At 36.2% G+C, this 22,806-nt stretch overlaps 1 protein-coding gene across 1 annotated transcript; it reads right to left on the bottom strand.

Annotated features, from left to right (window-relative positions):
• Positions 1-197: 197 nt before the first annotated feature.
• Positions 198-21,949, bottom strand: LOC145778217 (uncharacterized). Its single transcript, XM_082589673.1, has 10 exons — positions 21,748-21,949; positions 15,888-16,144; positions 15,568-15,685; positions 13,010-13,111; positions 9,048-9,110; positions 6,723-6,821; positions 4,363-4,557; positions 3,537-3,653; positions 3,034-3,156; positions 198-2,761 (listed from the first exon to the last, which is right to left on the bottom strand). Exons 1-10 carry the CDS (start codon positions 21,766-21,768, stop codon positions 1,064-1,066), a joined length of 2,793 nt encoding a protein of 930 aa, XP_082445799.1. The 5' UTR covers positions 21,769-21,949; the 3' UTR covers positions 198-1,063.
• Positions 21,950-22,806: the final 857 nt, after the last annotated feature.

Raw genomic sequence — 22,806 nt, 5'->3', positions numbered from 1 at the left:
TGCTAGCAATAATTTTTTTAAATTATTAATTTATATGTAAATGATGAAATTTTCAACAGCTATGCTCTTCCCTGTCGCATCACCTTTTACTTTAATTTTTAGGAGAACTTTTAATGTCCTTCGTTATGCATTGCATACTGATCTTTTCACTTGCTATGCAATAATTGCCAATCAACAAAACGTTTTTCATATTTTTCATTGACAATTATTTTATTAAAGGAACGACACAACTAATATACACATTTTTATGGCACAAAAACGCTTAAGCTATTCGGCGCAGTATTGCCAGACATCAAAAAACAAAAAGTAGCAAAATAAAAATAAAATTGACATATTCGAAACAGTACAAAGAGAATGCTACGGTAAAAATCTTAAAAATTCATTTGAACATGTCTTACCAGCAAGAATGGCTGCTTTGTCAAGTCGAACTGCAACTAAAATCGGCGACATGCCTATATTTCTGTGCTAATTTATTGCTAAAATTATTACTATGTATATATACTTATCGTTATTACTCCAGCAATAAGGTTTTCGTCAAATGGCTACAATTAAATAACTAAGACTAATTCATATTTTTATTGACACAACAGGGTCTTTGTCAATTAACACATTTTTCTCTTTGATTCACATGTTTCATGAATACTCCATCAAGCAAAATACAAAGCAAAAGCACAAAAACGCTCGCGCAAATAAATAGAAGTTCAACAAGAAAGAGTAGCCCAATGCAAACTTGCTTGATTGTATTGATGTTTTGACGTGCAGACTAAAAAAAAGAAAGGGTGATAATTTCCCCAACTGGGCAATGGGCATGAGGCAACCACTACAGAACACGTGACAGTATTTGTTTAGTCACGTGCTGGTCGATGACGACATATTTCGGTGAGATCATTCAGTGACAACTCAAGCCGTAACCTTGTGCTGTACATGCTAAAAACGTATGATAAAGTGAGGTATTATTATTTTCGGTTGAACCCAAGAGTCGTTGGGCGATCTTTTTAAATGCCCGACAGGAATGTTGCCGGCTAAACCGCAATTTTTTAGTGCAAGTGCAAAAAGGTAGCTTTTAAATGTACGTAACACTTACTAAAGGGTTGACTTTGGCAAGACCATTAGAACGGTCCCCGTGAGCGAGTATTTCTTGAACGGTAACAAAATTGTCTAACAACATGCGCTTGTGCTTTTGCTTTGACATCTTCTTGTGGCTGAGTTCAACAATCTCGCCGTCAGCAGGCGTATTTTCGTTCAAAACTTCAAGGCGACAACGTTGCATAAAATCCCGACGACGTTTCTTTTCGCGTGCATGACGTAGATGACGTTTCCGGTCATCGCGAGACCAGTGACGACCCAGTTTAAGTTCAGTGACGTCATCGTCCGTTGTAACACCACATCTTTCGGCCAAAAGTCGCTTCTCGCGATGTCGCAGTACCTTTTCTCGTACTGGCCTTTTGGTGATGTATCGAGTGCCGTCCTTACTTACACGAACTTTCCATTCCATTTGTACATCGGCATTGAACTGATCTCCGGTTTCGCTATTGTGCTTCTTGTCGAAGTTGGGGGGATCGACGCATGAAAACGATCGCTGGGTTTTGATGAGTTTCTCACTCGGCCGAGCATGTTCTGAAGAACGTCGAACTTTAGGTCCGGCACCTTCACTACAGTGGATTGGTTTGGTTTTGTACGTGTCGGGATCGCTGGTAGAGCATTGGTTAGTCTGAGAGTCAGTTTCAACAGCAGCATTTGGGCCGTTTTTTCCATCAGAGTTCCCATAGTCTGAAGCAGATACAATACCGTTGGTTGTCTCACGTTTGCTACTTTCGTTGGTACGTTTTTTCGAATCTTGTGTACAATCATTGTTAATGGACTCTTTTTCGTTGAGAAATTGTCTTTGTTCATTGAGCGGCATAACTTTGTATTCCGCTTGCACTTGTTGTCGTCTACTTCTAGCAACGGCGGCAGTTGCTTTCCATAATTGTTTAGTGGATGCAGTCAGGGAATGGCACATGAAGTTGGTCGCTTCTCGAGGTGGATGTAACAAACGAGGCAATGGTACGGGTCGGAGAGACTGTGTTGGGGGCGAGTGAAACGTTGAACTGAATTCTAATCCAGCGTCTTCAAAACCTTCCGATTCACTGTCTTCTGCATGTGTCAGGTAACAGGCCGGCCCTTCGTCATCGCTATTTGCATCACTGCTCACGTAATACGCCATTGTAACTCCAGTGCGAGGTAATTGAGTTTTCTTTTGTGTATGACTTGGTGAAAGAGGAGGCGAAGACGTTTCATTGCTTAAACGAGGAGCACTAGTGGTGCTTGAGCTACGAAGACTCTCTCCTGTGCTATAGGCTGATGACGTATTATCGGTTGCGTCACTCGTGGTACAAGACAAAGACAGTGTTGTTATTATTGTGTCCAAATTTCCGATATCGTTGGATGTTAAGGCAGGATGAATATAGCGCAGGTCTTCACTATCTTGAAATTGTCTCATTTTTTCCTCGTAATCTTGCCGAGCAATTTTAACCCAAGGACTCACAGCTTCAATAGTTCTTTCGGCAGAAACTTTAATACCAGATGTTCGAAATGCTTCCAAGCTTTTTTTTCTGTTGTTTAATAATGTGGTTTGAACAACGTTATTCATGTTTATGAAAGGGGTTTTATTTTTATCAACACCGGATGTGTCCATTGAACACTTGGTAGAGTCAGGACTATTCGTAGTGCTTGTTTTCTGTTGTTCTCGTGACGACTTTTGCTTCGTAAAAGGTCGGTTCTGAAAGTTAAACGATATTGTTACAGTAACCGATTAAACTTAAAACAAACAGAGATGTTTAACAAAATATGAATCATATACAGTATTTAGGATCTGCCTGTTATAAAATTAGATTTTTCCGAGGCAAAGCCACGTAAACAACTACAAAACACCTCGCGCTGGTCCACTGTAAAGCATGACGTGATTAAAAAATACCATCACAGATTAGCGGTCAGATAATATTACTGGCAAATACATAACCACATAGCACGTAGGCCTAGTTCGTTTTCTACCTGTTGTGGAATATGCGCACGCTCTCTTCTCAAAGACGAAAACTTTTTGCTGCCTTCACTGACCTTCGGCTGGAACATTTGAGCGTCAAGTGAAGTTCTTCGGGTGCAGTTGTCGAAACCACTCTATGATAAAAAAATAAAAAAAATAAGCCTATTACGTACATATTGTTGAGTGTGGTTTTGTGATAAGAAGTATGCAAAAATCAGTTTGAAGAACAATATTTTCTGATATTAAGTAGTCGATTATTTTCATACAAAACTGCATGAAAACAACACAGGTTTTCAACGTAAGTCCCTTTATTAAAGCACGTTTAATTACATTAGGATGAAGTGCAATTTTGTATAATTTAAAGTTGTCAAATTTCAAGAAACAGAAAGAAAAAAATGAAATTTGCAAGCCATAGTTATAGACAGCAACTAAATTTAAAAGCAATCAGTTTCAACATTTGCATATGCAACAAAAATTGAAAAAATGTTTTTCATGTGAATCGTTAAATACATACCTGTACAGTACTTTCAAGAGTGTATTCAATTCCACTGTCTTTGCCAGTCTGATTGCTGCTTCCTGTTGTGCTGTTGGACGACCTGCTTTCTTGTGTTGCACTTGCGTCACGTTGCATCTGAACATCAAGACAATTGCTACAATTATTGTAAAGCCCGTCTTGGGATATCTGCCAATTGTTTGGTATATATAATAAATCATCGACAAGAAATTAAATTTATTATACGCAATCACACAATTTTCATTCGTGACAATAATGAGAGATATTCATATATTTTCAATCCTATTAGGCTGTTCAAACGAATCCCTTTTTCAATATTTGTATACCCATAAAATTTAATTCGAAGTTTTGTTTTTTCTTTGAAATAAGTTATAATATTTCAGTGGTTGGTTATGTCACATTCGTATTTGTAGAGATTAGAAATGTCGTTTGTAGTTAAATTCAAGCAAAATTTCTTTAAACGCATGCAAAACTAGTCAAAGAGATGATTTGTCTATTTTACGTTCTTTAAACCGCAATGAATATCTTCAAAGTAGAATCTTTGTTGGTTAGTTTTTGAATGACGCTGAAGTGGATCCAGAATAAATAATGAACAACATGCTAAAAGCAATTGTGCCCATATCTTGTTTTTCTAAAAAGTTCTGTCCAAAAACGACACCACAGCCAGCAATATAGTTCCTTTTTACATTGCTTCATCGCCTGCTGACCTTAAATCAATGAAAAAAAAGAACCACTATGCTCGCTGAGATCTGGCACGTGTGTTACAGTATTTACAACGCAATAAACGTCACTAAGAAATCATCGAAGATGAAAGGTAAATTTTTACCTTTGCCAATACTTCGTCAGTATACTTGGCGTAATTGTTCTGAGAGACGTCGTCAATAAAACTGGACCATGGTTGATCTGACGTCACGTTGTTCGCTTGATTTTTCATGCAATTTCTGACGTCATACGCTATATCATCGTTCTGAAAACTGCTGTCAAAATGCATTCGGTCTTCCTCTACCCATGATGTTTCCTCCTGTGACAAAACAATATCGTTTCGTTTTATAAACTTGTACTGGTCGATTTTACTTGGTTCTGAAAGGTGTGTACGTTAAATTCAAACAGATTGGATTCAAACAAACAAACTAATCCTAACCCTACAAAAGATGAAAAGTTTCATTGTTACTTCTAAGTCGCAGAAACGACACAAATTGCAAAGTTTGTCCAGTGTCTGGAGCAGTGACAGTTTTTTAAAGTTCGTGTGTTACATGTTTTCTTGCACGCACAACATTTCGTATGTCAAAGCACAAATAGTATGTCGCAATTAGACGTGAATGTAAATATTTTACAACCAACCGAGCAATAAAAGTCTTGAATGAATTCCAAAAGGAAATTTAATGCTGCAGCGGTCACTTAGTCTTCGATATATCACTATTTTGCTTTTGTAACTTCCTTTTGTTTGAAAAAAAGTAGTTTCAAAACAGCAATTTGCATATAAAAAAAATCGAAATTTTGAAATACTTTAGTACTGCCAGCACAATTTTGACGTTCAAGATTGCTCTTTACATTAATCAATGCAAAAAAGCATTGATTTTCTGACTGGAAATAATGTTTTGAAAATAATTTGCCTTCATCAAATTCACGCGATTTTTAATCGCTAGAAAAACTATCATGAAAGATCTTGAGCAGCAAGTTGCTGTCGACTTTCGAGTTGAAAAACTTGATTTTTTTATTTGACGTCTGCTACGTTGAATCAATGCAAAATCATCATTTTGCTAACTGGTTTGGAATAGTGACCAGTGCCTTGTTGTATCTGCTTGTTGTTGACTGTCAAACTCTTACCGTTAAGTTTCAATGTAGTCTCTGTTTCAATTTATTGCTTTTTCAGCTCAATAGCTAGTTTCTAGGCTAAAATAAACAACCCAATGCAAATAGAACGCGGCGACTGTATACTGACAGAAACATTTGATTATGGTCGTATTTGCTTGTGACAGAGCTTGATTAAAAATGCTGTACATCCACTATTCAAGAACAAAACGTTTATTGATAGTCTGTCAGATCTTCATTGTCGCCAAAATTTCATAAAATGAGCTTTTTCGTCTGCCTTGATTTTGAAAAACTTGTTGCTGGGAAAAGTAACACTATGACGTCGATATTTTAACAGTCAGTTGCCTATGAACTATATTTTGTGAGAAGCATTTTACATTTTATTTACTATGCAGCTTAATCTGCACAATTTTTTACATTGTACTGTATTATTGTCATCATCATCCGTTCAGTCGTTTACGACTCTCGGTCACTCTATACGTTATCTTTCTCCACATCTCTCGATCCCACGCAGCCTCCTTCAATTCCTGCACTCCCATACCACTGCACTCCCAAGACCTGGCAACCTACCCCAGAACTTTTGCCAAAATACTCTATTATTGTAAGATTCATGAAAAGTGGCAAAACAACTTGCTCAGTTGGATTGCACAGCGATTGAAGCTAGTATTTCGACTTAGCACATCAGCTTTGCTACTCAGACTTTTGCTAAATCAAAGATTGTGAGAAAGAAATGTTCACCGCATCTCAGTCGTTAAAATACCATAAAGATATTTGTTTACGGTGAGGCTCGGTCGTGTGCTAAGAGAATATCTAATTCGTACAAAGGCAAGGCTTTAATCTGCTGCAGTGAAAAAATATTACTGTATGAAAGAAAATATATATCACTTTTTTTCATAGTGTGTATAAATCTAAGATTAACACGTTTTATGATCTTGTGGATAAATAAGGGATGGTATATGATTGAGAAAAGTCTGATTTTAAAGTTCAAAAACTTCAGCTGTGTTCTGCAGTAAATAAACTGTTTTAAAAAAAAATGCAAACGGCATTATGATGACACTGTATCAAAGAGGAGCGAAAGATAGACATAAACAAGCATTACGGCATATCGACCCCACAAACGCTGTCTTAGCTCTAACTTAAGCTGCTTTCGTTTGGCGAGCACACAAACAAACCAGGTCCAACATAAATACAGTTAAAAACTGCAGCCATCTACTTATAGCCCGTTGATCTGCTTTGTAACTTTACATAAACAACAATCGAGTCAAATGCTAAAAAATGCAGTAATTTTACGTTGTTTCATTGCCAGAAAGCTTGAAGTAAGTACGGAGCGTCCCTATGTATCATTACACGTTAGCACTTGTTTTACAAACTCACCATGATTTGAGGATGACCAATACGAAAGGAAATCGACTGAGTGTCTTTGTTAAGTAGCCTTGAAGCATCATTCATACAATGCACAGGTTCGCCATCGATCTAAACACATAGGTTCATTTCACTTCAAACATGCTCATTTGGACTACAAACCTATAAATAGCAATATACCAAAACATCAAATCGCCAAAGTCTTCATGCGAAAACACTTTGTTGAAAAAATGATAAAACTGCAATGAAATAGAAAAACAAACGTTAAAATACATCAGAGAATCTCTTCAGCTTTCTGGAAATTGTGTAATGTGTTTGACACAAGAGATCGAGGCATTACTGTATGTATTGCACGGCAAAGTTTAATGGATAAAATGAGAAATAAAATTTTTGCGTCGAAAATCGCTGACACTTAAGCACCATTTCCATGAATAGCGATAATGAACAAATGTTATCAAAACATAAGATCGTAGTGCACTGCACAGTGCACATGTGTGGCGAGCTGCTTGACAGAACATGATAGATGTGCTTGCATACAGTTAGAATAGCGAAACAGTCTTGATTTAAGTTTATTTGTTGTAAACAGTGCAGCTGTGGTTTATTCAGCACTTCACAGCGTGCAGTGCCGACACAAACTGTCTGGAACACAGAGAGACTCATTGACTCAAACAGCTTAAAAAGATGGTAGGCCTATCCTCGATGGCGTAAATGCTTTCTAATTTTCGTTATTTGTTGATCGTTGCATTCAATCTTTGCTGCAACTCACTGCAAAACCCTTGAATTTAGCTTGATAATAAAATGGTAAACTAAAAATCGCGCCGTCTTCAATCATCTTGCCATTAGCACATGGTATTAATTAAAATTAACCGCGTAAGGCACGGAGATTACAATCTCGTAATGTTTCCAGATTGTCTTAGGGCGCTAATGTAAGCTATCAAGTGCAGACAACGCTGGGCCAACATTCCATAACGGATTAGGCGAAATTACTTGGCCATTGTTACAGAGAGTCGTCTTTCATCAAAAGTATTACGTTAAAGAGATGGATTCTTATTGTCACGAAGCGTAAACAGCAAAAATAATATTTATGCAGTAATTGAGATCAAAGATAAAGGGATTTATTTCATCCGAATAAACCAGTTTTGTTGTTACTGCATAGATTTGTCAGAAATACCGAATCTGGTAAACGACTCATATCTGAGTAATGTTTTAAAAATTCATCAAACACTCTTCCATGAAAGCCAAACCAGAAAGACTATAAAAAAACTGCTACCCCAACAAAAAACACAATTTTCCAATCATTATCGTTATTAATTATATGCCACCATTACTCATCGCTGTAATGACCTTTAGCAATGAATTATTTTTGTAAAGAAATGTGTTTTACAGAAAACATGGCTTAAATTGAGATTGAATTAGAAGAACTGGTGTTTAGAAATATGTCCATTCATCTTCTCTCTTCTCGGCAAAGCGTAGTACCAATAGCAAACGAGTCATAATAACCAAAGCAACTCTCATGTAGTCAATTAACACTCAATAACAGCAGATCAAACGTGAAGCTTTCAAAAGCTTAGCAATTTGCAAAGATATTGAGATAAATTCAGGGCAATCAGCAAAAAAGGCACTATACTAGTAACCAGCCGATATTGATTGACTGCTATCGATGAAAAATTTTACACAGTGGTAGAAATAAGCTACTGATCAAACTAATTAATGGAGCATTGCTCACCATAATAAAGCTAGAGTCAACTCTTGTGAATAAAACGTTTGCGCTTTTGCACAGCTACAGCCTACGCCCTACAGTGACACTGTTTGCTTTGTAAAGCGCTGAGCAGCAACGCATACTGCAATGGACACATCGCTATATAAAAACACACATTATTGTATATTGAAACTTGAAAATTGTCTATGACAACTGTGAGTTATGTATCTGTTAGTCTTAGTGTTTTGTAATGGAAAAACGAAGCACACCCGCAAGTTTATAATTTTAATTTCCAGTGATGCATAAAAAATGAGAATATGCTACTAACCAAATGGTTACAACTGATTAAGTTCATTTTTCAGATAACGTAATCATTCCCAAATTGGATTAAAATTTTCTGGAAGAGATTTATGTGAGGTGAGACACATCCAATAACAACAAATTGATTGCTCATTAGTATTTCCAGGTAAAGCCTGCTTTACTTGATGTAAATAAAGTTTGGTTAAAATCGCACCTGGTACATCAATTACCCTCAAATAGGGTGGGGAGAAACTACCTAACTAAGGATGCCACGAGTCTGAGTGAATTAAATTGAGTATGATTAAATTATTCACAATCAAATGAAGAGTCTTACACACCTTCAAGACTTGATCACCGGGGTAAATCTTTTGACACCGGGAAGCAACTGATTCAGAGGCCACCTGAAAAGGAAAAAAAAAACTAATAAGAGGTAGAAGAAGCAATGACCAATAAATTTATATTCAAAAAGTTTTTGTTGTTCCAAAACAAGACCGAATGCGATGATTCACCTTTTGCCGATTTGTCGATGCTGTGAAAGCACAAATACCAAGTAGGCTACTGTATAAAGAGTGTAGTTGTGAACACGTTCAACAAGTTAAAACAAAATTCATTTTTACATTGATTCAACGTCTGCATATGTTGGAGCAGTCTAAAAATGACGATTTTACTGCCTGGGTATCAGATGAATATTTGTAAACTGAATACCCTTGGCAGCAGATAAATTTTTCTATCAGGTTTTCATGATCATTGTCAAACATTTCCATAATGTTTTACATCGGTTTAAATTTAAACTGGGATTTTATCTGACGATTTAAAACGCACTTGAACTCGAATTAACTAATACCAATTGTGGTGGTATTACGGTGTAATTTTGTTACTTTGGTATTGCAAAACTGGACTTTGCAAAATGCGCATAAAATATTTGAGCACTTGCCAGACCGCAAAATCCGTCATTTTTACATTGATTCAACGTTTTCAGACGTTAAATCAATGTAAAATTGTAAAGGTTTTGCTATCTGGGCACTTGCCAGATGTAGTCTATAGGTAATTTCAAACAAACCAATCAAGCTTGGATTAAAACTCTTACAGTGGAAAACAGAACAAATTAACCGTTTTTTACAGTGATTCATCACGTTGACGTTGAATCAATGTGATAAACGGTTGATTAGCTGTCTGGGAAATGGAATGAATGGTATGTTTGGTAAAACTTGTTTGGTGATTATGTAACCTCACGGGTGCTAATTGCAAACTGATAAATAACAATTTAAATAACCATTGTCTTCTGTTCAAAGGTATTCATCTCAAGTGGTACAATGTGGGAAAGCGTGCTTTTCAGCTTCTCAATCGACCGAGCAGTGTTAAAAATCAATCCAACGCTTGCTTTCTCACAGAGTTGCCCGGGCGAAATAATTCTTCAACTGAATAACAAAATAAATAGACATAGTGCCGATGGAACCAGATTGGTATTCAGATGCTAGCTAGATGAAAGATAATAATGAGAGGAAAAGAAATTATTCGCGAAATGAGAAGCACGTAAAAAATGTCAACATCATATTGCTGACATCCAACCAATAGCACACATGAAAAAGTTACCGAGCTTTGGCGTTGAAACAATGTAAATGAGCGTTTTTGCAAACAGAAGATTAAAAGAAAAATAGATCTTGGCTAGTTTTTGGCAGGGAGTTGAGTTTATTCATATTTTTGTGTTTTTTGCTTGTTTAGAGAACTTGATAAAATCGCATTAGTTTACATCGTGCTCTTCGTTGTATAACGCAGTGGGAAGAAGTCGGTTTATAATATGTCATCATAAATACGATACAAACCGAAACAATCACTATTGCGAAAAACTTACGCGGTTGTACTGCTGCAATTAATACATAATACACCAAAGCACTATTAGTATTTCCCACTGAACCAAAAACATTCACAATCAAAAAGTAAACAGCCAAAATACAACTGCAGCCACTGACGTGGTGTAAAAAAGAGGAAAAAACATCTTGAAAAAGATGAGGTTAAAAAGATTAATCTACGGAATCATGCTGCTTGTCAACATGTTTTTAAAAACTCGCTTGCAAAAGGAAAAGCTTATTCACTAAGCCTAAAAACCACAAACCTAGCAGGTGAATCAGCACATGATGCGTGATATACTGTAACTAAACTAACTGCGGTATATCTTGTGATATGGTTCTCCTATCACACATTCCAATAACGCGAACGAGCAGCTTTGTATGCCATGGTTGGGCAATCCGATATAGCCGATTAAGAAGAAAATACAAATGTGGTAAGTAAAATTAAACCTATTGGCGTAACCTCTTTAATTTTTTTAGCACAACATGCCAATCAAGTTTTTTACTTGCTCAAAACAATGAAATTATTGTGTTGCTATCAATACAGCGACGATGCAATATTCGCATGAGGCATCTGTTTTTTAAAATATCCTGTAAAAGTGTAAGTTTGCATGAACATAAATTAAAAGGTTTTAAGTTATTTCAAACTTCCACAAAGCACCACATCACATTGTTACACAACTTAACTCTTCGGAATTACATGAACTGCCTAGCAAGGAGAAAATTACCAATGGATATCAAAAAAGTTTTTATAGAAAATATCTTGTTTAGCATAAACAATTAAACATAAGATGGAAACATATTCACAGCCAATGGAAAATTGCCTGCACTTACTAACAGGTTGACCAGATTTCAGATGTTTAAAGAACCTTTTATTTATAGCCTTATGAATAGACCTGTCTTTGGTGTTTAGAAGTAAACACAGCAAACGTCCATCGCTAAGGAGCTTAATAAAACCACCTACAGCATGATACGCGCATAAGTGATGAGAAAAGTATCAAAAAACTAAGTTATCAACGCTTTTGCAATCAAAACCCATTCTGAATGATGGGCTTGCACTTTGCATTGAAATTTGTAAAGATTTGAATACGGTTGGAAATAGAAATTCTGTCAAATGAACCTCAATCTTTGTCCAATAACGTAATTCATGCATCAAATAAAACAGAACTTGTCTCTTTTTGACGGCAACAGATTTCAGTAGATAGTCCTTATTTATTATAATGTTAAAATAAATTAGCGAAGTCATTTTGCCACCACTTGTTTGAAATCATGCTTACGTGACAAACAAATGCTAATTTAAAAATAAATTAAAAAAAGCAAAGTAAATATGAAAATAAACATTGTGAAGTGAGAAGTTTGTTTAATATGAAGTATTGCGACATGTATTTGTAAATGAAGATAATCTTGTCATACACCGTCACTCAGCACAAGAAGACGATTCGGTCGTCATTGCTTATTCCAAGTTGCCAAGAATAGAATCAGTGGCCTGTTCAGGTTTCAACACCTCTATTTGAATTGAAAAAAGAAAAGCAAATGTGACAAAGCCGAGTGCCAAATTTGCTTTATTATGTCGCTCATGCTGAATTGGTAGAAATTGTTTTGGTTAGAAAGCCAGACAGGATAAAACCCTGGTATTAGATATTGGTTTCCCTTGGCAGCAAGAAACGTCGTGACAAAAAAAAATTGAATCTTTTGATGATAATTAAATTATGACGCAATCAGTCATTCAAGTCACAGGGGCAGTCCCCCGGCGAACGCTTGCACTGAGCTTGTTAGAAAACATGTTTCAGGCCTAAGAGCATTACACTAATGCACCAATTCCCGAAAATGCTAGATGAGATTAAAAGCATACAGAAAGTGCTTCAACAATCCAATTACGTTGTTAAAGAAAAAGCTAAAAAATAAATTTACAACACGATCCCCAAATAGTAAAGTTTTCGTTTTTACATCGTTACAATGTTTAGTTACGTCGAAACCAGACAAAAAGACCACGATTGTTAGCTAAAGAGCGACAGGTGTAATCCCAACCACTGACTCTAAGCGTGCCGACCATCTACCTATTAAGAAGATAGCAATCTAAAGGAGCAGGTGGGAGACCTCGTCATGAGGCATCACTGTTTACGTTTAAAAACATTGAGCCTCTGACATACATATTACGGCCACTGGCATTAAATAATAGCAGGTCGTTGAGTCAAAATGCTTTTTGAGTGACATCCTTGTAGAAAACCGCGTTCAATCCAGTTGCTTTTGTTGCTCTATCTCAACTTTTCTATGACACTTGGCAGGCAAGTACAAAAAATTAATATACAAACTACAATGAATACAGTTTAAAGCAGTGGCAAAGGTTGTGTGTATTTATCCATTATCAAATCTTTGCAAAAAACCAATAATTCTGAATTAGTAGGAGTTTGAATCTGACAACTTTTTAAAATCTCATCCGCTAGGCTACTCACTTCTGACACGATAACTTTGGTTTGGTCGGAGTATTCGTCTTTGTGGTCACACAGCATTAAGCCAAGTTTTTCATCATCCGACGGTCGATTTAGAGTGACTTCCTGTGGCAGGAAATTGACATGGTTAGATTAACAAAACGTCTGCTTTCTGCATGAATTCAAATACACATCCAGACATGTTCTCAAACCTGTGTGAATCCATATAAAATACTAAGCATACCTCTAATTTTGTTTTAGATCCAAACAACACAAATTTGACATTCGCCCTGGAACACTTATGAAGAAGCGGGGTGTAATTAAAAGTGGATCAGCAGAATTAATGAAAAAATGCAGACACTATCTTGTGTTTGTTCATAAACTCTTTAATGGTTTGTCTTTTTTTTTTAAATAAGTCAATAAAACAATAATGTTTGATGTCCGGATATTCAAAAGTTATGTTATCATAACTTACTTCAAAGTTAGCTAAGAATTGCGTCTGATTACAATGACAGTTGATCTAGCTTGGTGGTCTAGGAAATATTGTAGTCACAGCTTTAAGAGTTTGCTTTAAACAAACAGGGAGATAAGGACACGTTAAAGAGAATGAAAAACTGACATACAACCCTTCCAAAGGGCGCCTCGCTTGCTCTTTTAGTTCTGATTAAAGCAAGTTTCATACTTCGCATTCTTACGTTTTACAGAATATTTTTTTATGGATTTGACAAGTTTTCACCTTTTTAGTTGTAACATTTTTAAAATAAAATGACAAGCAGCATAGCCACACAGAAAGTGCTACTTTGGTTTATAAATGTGATTAGTCTTGGGCAAAGCATATCAAAATCCGGAAAAAATAAATCAAACCGGTTATTGCCATTTGTTTTTCTTGCTTTGAAATTGAGTATCAAAGACATTCATCAAGATCTGTTTTGACTTGTGATTGACCATAGTTCAACCAGTTCAACAACAATCAACACTAAGATTTTTTAAAACACCAAATTACTAAGACGACTATTGACCCGTTACTGTGCTGCATTTAAAGAAACTAAGCCTGCAATACGGAATATCCTGTAACTGGCCGTTTTTCTACAGAAAACATTGGAAATTCGTGTACGAATCCATAGAGTTCTATTTTCATAACACAACAAACTAATCATTTTCAAAAAAATAAAGTCAAACGCGAGTAAGATCTTTGTACCAAGTGTCATTAATAGGCTACAGACAACAAGGATTCGGCTGCTGTCATCACTCACGCGAGGAGCTCTGAAAGTTTTATCATGAAATTTTGTCAAGCCATGCACCACTTGAACAATATTTTGTATGTGTTGTAGAGAAAATACCTGGTCAAGAGCGTGACACATGGAGCTCGGTATACCAGTCATTTATGAGCTATAATAACAGAATTGGCGCCTAATTTTCCATGGGAATTAGGGTTGCTGAATGGTGTCGACGAATGACAGGTATGTCGCTTCATGTTATGATTGCTTTTGCTGAATTCTTACTATTTATCAAAGTGTTTAGGTCACTCAGACAGTGTATCATTTAAGCGTAACGTGTTAATAATGCGCTAAATTTACGGCGACCAATACGCTTTCAACAAAGTTTTCTCACTTCAAGAATGAATATTCTATGATCAATCAATGTTAAAGGATGTTTTTGGATTGTAAGTCAACTTTCCAAGCCAAGAAACCATTTTAAATCAATTGTCTGATAACCTAACCGATATGTTTCTGAACCGAAACGTATCAACTCAACTCTTGCAAAGTTTGAAGTGCAAATGATGCTTACAATGACAAAGATTAAATGACATGTAAATGAGAAGCTAATGCATAAGAAATTTATTTACCGTATCAATTTTCTAAGCAACTACTAACAAAGCAAGTATGGTATGAAAAAGCAAATATGTAACCAATGTTATAAAAAGTTTATTTTTGTCTTGGAATGTGAGAACTTGCTATAGCTAAATATATCTTTTGGCTGATTTACGCTCGCGGCAAAATGTCTATCTAACTATTTCCATCAAAGTTTAATTTATAAAACCGTAAAAGGAAGTTACTTTTTTACTCAAATTAAGAAAACTGGACCGTTCTTTGACATCTGCTAAATTAATTTTAACAATCCAATATTTTTAATCACAAAAAAGAACCTCCAATCTTCCCCAAAATCCGATTTTCATTTCATTTTGTTTTAAGCAGCTTTTCATTTCTCCTACAGATTATAATTCGGCAACTCCAACACAAAAAGCTGTTTACAGGATTGCTTTATGAAACGGCATTGGCATGAAACAGAACAGTACGATAGCGCATGAGGTGGGTGAGCAGCACTACGACGTTGAGACAATATTGTTGAACCGCACTGTTGTTGAATAAATTATTACGACTAATTATGCTGTGGCTCAAGCTGCTATAACCTACTTCAATACTTTGTTTGTAACTGCTTTCAAAACTTGAAACGTTTTGAAACCACACTAGCGTTACGTCATCAAACGAAACATCGAAGCTTTCTCAGGACAAAAGATTGATGTTTACTTTAAAAAATAACTTGTTTATTATTATTTTAGACTAAAATCATGATAAAAATACCTCATAGTCAACGTGGTAGTATTCATCTTCGATTGGACTACTGTCGTCATACGACTCGTCATCATTGACGTCATGAAGCAAGTGGTCTGGATAGCTGTCCTGGTAGCGCATGATTTCGCTGTTTAGTACAAATATGAATTTGACTAATAATTTTCTAATGTTGCTTTTTTTATGTACGTTTGGTTTTGCATCCAAACAAAAATAAATGGCCATCCCTCTATCCTTTATGGTCACCAACACTTATGGTTGCAATGTAATGACGATGAAATCCTTAGCAATTTACATCATAAACTCGCGCTTTAACAAGCTAGTGAACTTACTTTCGTATAAATTCGGAAAAGGGGCCTGACACGTCTCGAACGTTTTCAAGTAAAAATCTGCAAAAGCAAAGTTCGCTTTGTGTTTGTGTGGAAACAGAGGTCTTGTTTGGTGGCTTTTTTTCCTCTTTATTGTGGCGAGCTGGCTTAGTTCCTTTGCTCTCCCTTCGAGCCAAAACAACTGAAATAGGTTCTGCAGCATTTTCTAACGTCCTGGCCGCTTCTTCTTGTGAAACGCCAGAAAGATCTTGACCGTTTACCTGAAACATCAAGTGATTTGATTATAACAAGCCCTAAAGAAAGCAATGTTATACAATTTCGGCTCAAAAAGTTGATTTTATCTGCTTTGATAAAAGTTGACATTGTCCGTGCTTTGTCAGAATTTATTGAGAACTTGGCTACTAAGAAAATGACGAAATGCAAAATGCGATTTGACAATCCAAGCAGAATCCACTGAAATTTCGTGAACTTGCAAGGTACAACCCATCAGTTTTCTATTCCTATGTATGCAACTTCCAGTGATTGCAAGCAATAGCATGACTCTTTATTTTATTGCAAACGTAATAATAGCGATCAGCTTGACTGTCGTTTTCTTCACAATTACAAAACTTCAACTAACAGCACATAATGAAACAAGTCACGTTGTCCAAGTTCTGAAGGTATTTTATAAACTGCACCATTGCGAAGTGATGAAAATCCAACAGCAGCGATGAAACTCATCAGTTATTACATAAGAACTAAAGGGGCATTAAACTATAGAGCACGCTGGTGATTCTTCCCGACGAATGCAGTTGCCAGTACAGTACGTAATACAATTCCGCAATGCAGAAGCTTTGGAACATTGTCGACTACTCAGTGAAGTTTAGTTAAACAGCCGGACCGTTTTTGTTTACGTAGTCAATTAGTTCAGCGAGGAAATGGTAGCTTTGGATTGTCGTTGATATACGACAGTTCTAAAAAAAAAGTTCAAAAATAGTTCACTAATGTTATGCCATGTACAGAAACAATGCAACGTTTAGTAAAGTTTTAAAAACACATTAGAGAATTCCGTATTCGTCTTATTCTAATGACAGCTTGTTCGCGATAACCAAATTAAATTTACAACGAACAAACACAACGGCAATAAACATGTTTGCAGTCATGAGACAGCTAGCATTACAAATTAGCTTTAAATCATGCAAGTCTCAATGCTTTTCTTATTATTTTCTCTTGCAACGTTATCTAGCTTTTTTCTACCACCAGTCAAAGAACAAGTGAGTTGTTTTTAATTCTAAGTGTTTGCAGTACTTTTTAGGCAATATCAATTGAAGTTTACAGCTTTTAAGTTTGCTCTGAGACAACACTGCGAGAACAATCTGGTTGACCTATTAATTAAAGTGCATGCGAGCATGTCTCATATTTCCTCTGTGTACGGATGCATCGACTACCTTCAGGAACGTCGTCATTCAGTTGCTGTTCCTGGTGATTGTATGATCTGTGCAGTCTGACTTATATTTTCAGACTGCACACCACATCATCCACTTATTGCCTATATACCGACCCCAGGAGAATAGATAAGTGGGACCTAACAGCGCTCGATGAACACACAATCCATTGGCTGCTGTGTCTGGATATAACAACGTGACCTGCGGTGCCCTCAATCGCAAGAAGATCGTCGCTGATAAGACAGTGATAGACGCAGGGTTAAATGAAAGTTTCATATAAACCATGAATTTTTTCAGCGAATAAACTCCAATGCAACCTGATGACCTGACAATGATACAATTTTCTTCAAAGTCCATTTTCTTTTGACTTAAATTTGGCTCTTCAAACAACCTTACTTTTCTTTTTAAAGATGGGCAACGCTTTGCTATGTACATTGTTACATTGTATATGCCAGTGAGTTATGTAGTTAATGATAGCTCACTTAAACAATGGAAAGATCACTCGTGCTTTTTTCAGGACAACTTTTGTGTAAATTTCTTTATTAGGCCTGTGATACTTTTAGTGATCAGACTGCTTTTTAGTCAGCAACACGAATCACATATTAATCGGACTAAACGATGAAGTCAATTATGTAAAGAAGATTAACACAATGAGAGGTCTTGTTCCATGCAGAACACACACACGTGCCTATTTACACAAACTATCACCCGATCTTAAGCTGAATGAACGCCAGCTTCGTATACCTACAATGAGATGCTGCTGTGTTTACTTAACCATGTTTAGAAAATTGTCTCTTCACAGACTGCATTTGCGGTTTCTTATGCAATTCAAAACATTCTTGGAAATGTATTTGTGACATACCAAATCTACAAAATGTATTTTTCACCACACGACAGGCAAATTTATAAAGGTAATGCGTTGAAGCTGTAACTCAAACATGTCGCGTCTTTCACTAACAGTTTGTCTACAAATACGGGAGTGGGAGCTTTAACCATGTTTTATGAAAACACTAACTAATGCAAAAAGCAAGAATTTGCGCATGAGCGTAGTTTGTGCTAACGTTTTCCGCGGCTAGTGGCCACAATACGTAGGAGAATACAGCACGCGCAAACAACCCGCTAGATTTTGATGTGAACACATGCCAATAGAAAAGACTTTTTGATGAAGTTATGTCACAGTATCTAATATAAAGTTAAAACATCAGGCTTACAATTTTTTTGAGGCCAATCTATTGTCATTGTTTTTCATTGGTGGTCGTTGACAAGCGCATAATATCAGGGTGTTAATGTGAGTGCTGCAAATGCACTGCATGTTTGATCAACAATTAAAGATCTTCTTGCTTTTGATGCAACCGCACTCGCACAAATAACGCTTTACCGCTAGAATTCACAATAATATTCTCACGCCAAAAACTCTCGTTACGGGTTAAACACAAACTGGCTGGTCTGTCTCCGTTTGTTCTTTATTTTTGCTGAGGCGCCGTCAAGGATTTTTGTGTTGGGTCAAGTAGTATGTGGCATGTCTAATGTCAACTAAAGGCGACATATAAATAATGATTCTAAAGTACCCTCAAAACTTTAATACTGATGAAAGTGCAAGATCGATATTTGCGATTCAGGGGACAGTTGGATGTACAGAATTACATACCTGCCAATGTAGATGCATTAATAATACAACACAAAAGATGTAGAGTCGTAAGAAGTCATTAATTAGTAATGTACTGAAAGTGTCGTTACATAAAGAGCTAAAAAAAATTCCATTTAGATAGATACGCGCATCATGTAGCCTACGCAATGCGAACGGAACCTCAGCGAGGCTGTTAGATTTTACCAGTTTGGAAGTTCATCTTTTTTAATTTGGTTCAACGTCTGCACAGGTTGAACTAAATTAAAAAGGACAGAATTTGTTAGCTGGGGAGAAAGAAATGTCACTTTTGTTTATTCAAACGTTGTTTAATTTCATTTATTGCTTTTATGGCTACAATGTTGCCGCATATAACAATACATGTATTATTTTTGTAAATTACTGTCATTACAAACCCATGGTCAAGGAGGATAGAATAAGCTTTTGCAACTTTCGACTTTTTTTCTTTTAAATTAAAGTACAACTTGCGATTGCCTGCTGATTTAATTTTTAGTGGCAAGTCGCGACTTACTTGAAATACCGATTGTTTTAAACTGCGTGAGATTTTTGGTAGTTTTTATTGTTATCTTGGGCTAGTCCTAATCGTCAAGTGCGCCCCTAACACGCCAGTGTCTCCATTGTTATTGTTGGTAATCTAAAAATTCGAGCCATGTAAAGCAGACAGCCATTGAACGGCCGTTTTGGCAGTGACCGCTGTTTCTCTGACGCTTTTCATTAATGGCTTGAGGTTTTAGAAGGTACTTAACGCAGGAAGCACATCTTCCAGATGTTTCCTTCTGACGTCTTCTAAGAATTGACCAAATTTTTCAAGTTCATTTTAAACAAATTAATTTAAATCTTTACATAACCGTTGACTGCACTGGTAGACTGCAAAATTGTTTGTTAAATTTTGGGTCAGAACCAAGTAAGACCTCCTAGAAATATAACAAAGGCTCTCTCTAACATATCAATCGATCATATAAGTTATAGGCTACAAAATGTCAAAATTTGTAAATTACTAAAGCAAATGACAAAACGTAACGATATGAATTGCATTTTTAGCCTGCTCACTAAGTTGTCAATGTAATCCAAAACAGCTTTACTGTATTACGTTCAGTGTACCAAACAAGTACTCCCCAAAATAAACCATACGTTTACTAAAGTTTAACCGATTTTTTTTTCATGATTTTTAGAGAGCGAATAGCACAATAAAGAGAAAAAAACTACAGTGGTAATGTAGCAGCTCATGCAAAAGCGTCAAACAAAATTTGCAAAACAGTAAAAGTGGTCCAGGTGCATAGAAGGATTTATCTGAGCTGCTTGACTTGCACCGGCACTTCCCCCTTTTAGCGTTCAATTATAAACAGTTGACCTTTTGACTTTTTAGGTTATGATGAGTCAAGCCTGTAGACAACAAACAAGACAGCAAAGCAATCTCAGTAAGGCTTAGTCAGGACCAAACGATAATTAAATTATTTCATTACGATTTTTGCCTTTTTGTATGAAACAAGCAGTGAAGCAGTGAAAAATTGAAACCTAGCTGCTGTTCGGACACTGGTCACAAGTCATTGCAAAGAACTACTGTAAAAATGAGTGACCAATAATTGCGACAATTAGGCTACAATCAAGGTCCAGGGGGTAAGATCTAGTCAACCACCATTGCTACCTAGCTCTTTATAAATGCAGATAAATTGCGAAATTTTGCATCAAACCGATACTCCTTGGTTCCCGACCCTTCCTTTTAAAAAGAAAAAAGAAAAAAAAACTCAGTGATCTGCTTGCATCGCATTGTACTGTACATGTGATGTACGATAACTGCAGCAAATACAGTATACAGGCTTGAATTTATTTGTCTGTGTGGGTTTGGGTTTATTAAACGCCGCAACACTTTACAACCTGAATGACCACACAAGACCAAAATGCAATCTTTGTCAACTGTATTATTTTATGTAGCCTATATATGGCATATTGTTATGAATCTAAAATATGCGTTTTATTTAAGTAATTTTCTAGTAGACATTCACTGAATGCCTCTCGCAAGTTGCTTCATTGGCATTCAGATACAATCATATAAAAACTGTTTCTTCATGCATTTGATTTCTCGCCATGGTTGAAACAGACAAAATAGCATTGTGTCTACAAAGTGTTTCATGCCAACCTTTGGTTACCTAGTATATCTCAATGGTCCAGAGGTTGAGCAGCACTGGCAGTGCGTTGGAAATTAAGTTTTGTCTTCCTTTTTCCAGTCAACAAAATGTAATAATTGACCAAGAGATGACCCAACTCGTGCTTACATTTGAAAAATTTTGTGACGAAATTGTTTATATCAAATTGCTTTCTCGGCTTGCTGCAAGCCGCAGTTTGAAGAACATGTCAATGGCGGCATAAGTGAAAGGGGGAGATAATGAATAGCAGACTGACAGATCGGACGATTAAGTGATGTTCTATTGTTAGACAAACAAAAGCAATGCGATGACATGCGTAGACAGTGGAGCGATTTTTATGGTTGCTCATTGCTCAATAATACTAGCGGCTTGTTCGATAGAGCCGGCTATAGCAATTACTGACAACAAATAAAATATCTGTTTGATCATTATTGTTAAATAGAATCTTGTGTCTTTTGAAGCAATCATTAAAATGTTCTCCATTCAAGATTTGGGGGAGACAAAAATCATACATGACGTTAAAAACTGTAAGCTTTTAGAAGAAAAAAATGTTGTTAGCGTTCAAATATTGTTATCCTATATTTCATGCTTTTCTAGCATGCCTTTAGTAACCACTGACACAATTAAAAATAAACACAAACAACACTCACAGTGAGTATTTTAAAGTTCATTCTGATGGTATCCAATGTTTTCTATGATAAATCCGCAGTACACCTCATTTTCTGTGGAATAGCCCTTGATTCAAGTCGGATTTGTTTTGAGCAGGCAGGATAGAAATAATTCCACAGCAGATGCGTCAGAAAAACACTTTTAACAATCGTAGATTAAAGCAGAAAAAATATTGTAATTCTGGTAATGTGTTGACACTTTAACAACCTATGTATTGACAAACACAAGACAAACATGAACTTTATTGAAAATTTTTAAACAAGATTTGCATAATGTCACAAGGTTTTGGCTGTGTCACCCAAGTCAAGTGAAATATATCTCAGGCCGATATTTCGACAAATTACCGGAAAACCAAATTCTATTGATTAAACCCTCAATTACTGCTTAAAGATCAAATGAAATTACAGCATACACCCATCCAAAACGCTCTGTTCAGTTCAATTACCTTCACAGTTCCTCAGTAATTCAAGTGTAACTTCCTTCGAATTGAAAGCTTTTTGTTCTAACAACAATTTGTAAAATTGTTTTCGTGCTGCAGCTTTGCTAAATAGATTAGTTTTATTGTTTATAAAACTGTGGGAAATCTTTTTCTATAAAATCGCCCAAAAGATATCTGAAGTGGCCAAGTGGGCCTACTCGTTTTCTTGCTTTGCTTTCCAAAAGCTGATTAGAACATTCAAAGCACACTAGCTTGCATTTTTACTTCGTCGACTAGCCACTAAACTCCTTTCCGCAGAATGCTTTTTCGTCTTCAAAGTTTGCCACGCTCAAAAATATTTTTCATCATCTTTTGTTGCATTGCATGAAAAATAAGATTAACTATGAACGTGTTATCTGCACTGTAAAATGGAGCAAAATTGTGCAAAAATATTTCTCTTCAATTCACCATTCTTCGACTTTATTAGTCAAAGGATCAAAGTGTGGTCCCAACGGCTGACTCCCCCTGCTGTGGCTGCCAGTCGCCATCGCCAACTGATGAACTATTGACCGAATCCAAACGAAAGACAAGGCGATAGATAAAAAACATGAAAAAAGCAAAC

Source organism: Aplidium turbinatum, chromosome 10 (assembly GCF_918807975.1).
Source record: "Aplidium turbinatum chromosome 10, kaAplTurb1.1, whole genome shotgun sequence".
In the NCBI taxonomy this organism is placed as follows: Eukaryota; Metazoa; Chordata; class Ascidiacea; order Aplousobranchia; family Polyclinidae; genus Aplidium; species Aplidium turbinatum.
This window is presented reverse-complemented; position numbering and strand designations above follow the sequence as displayed.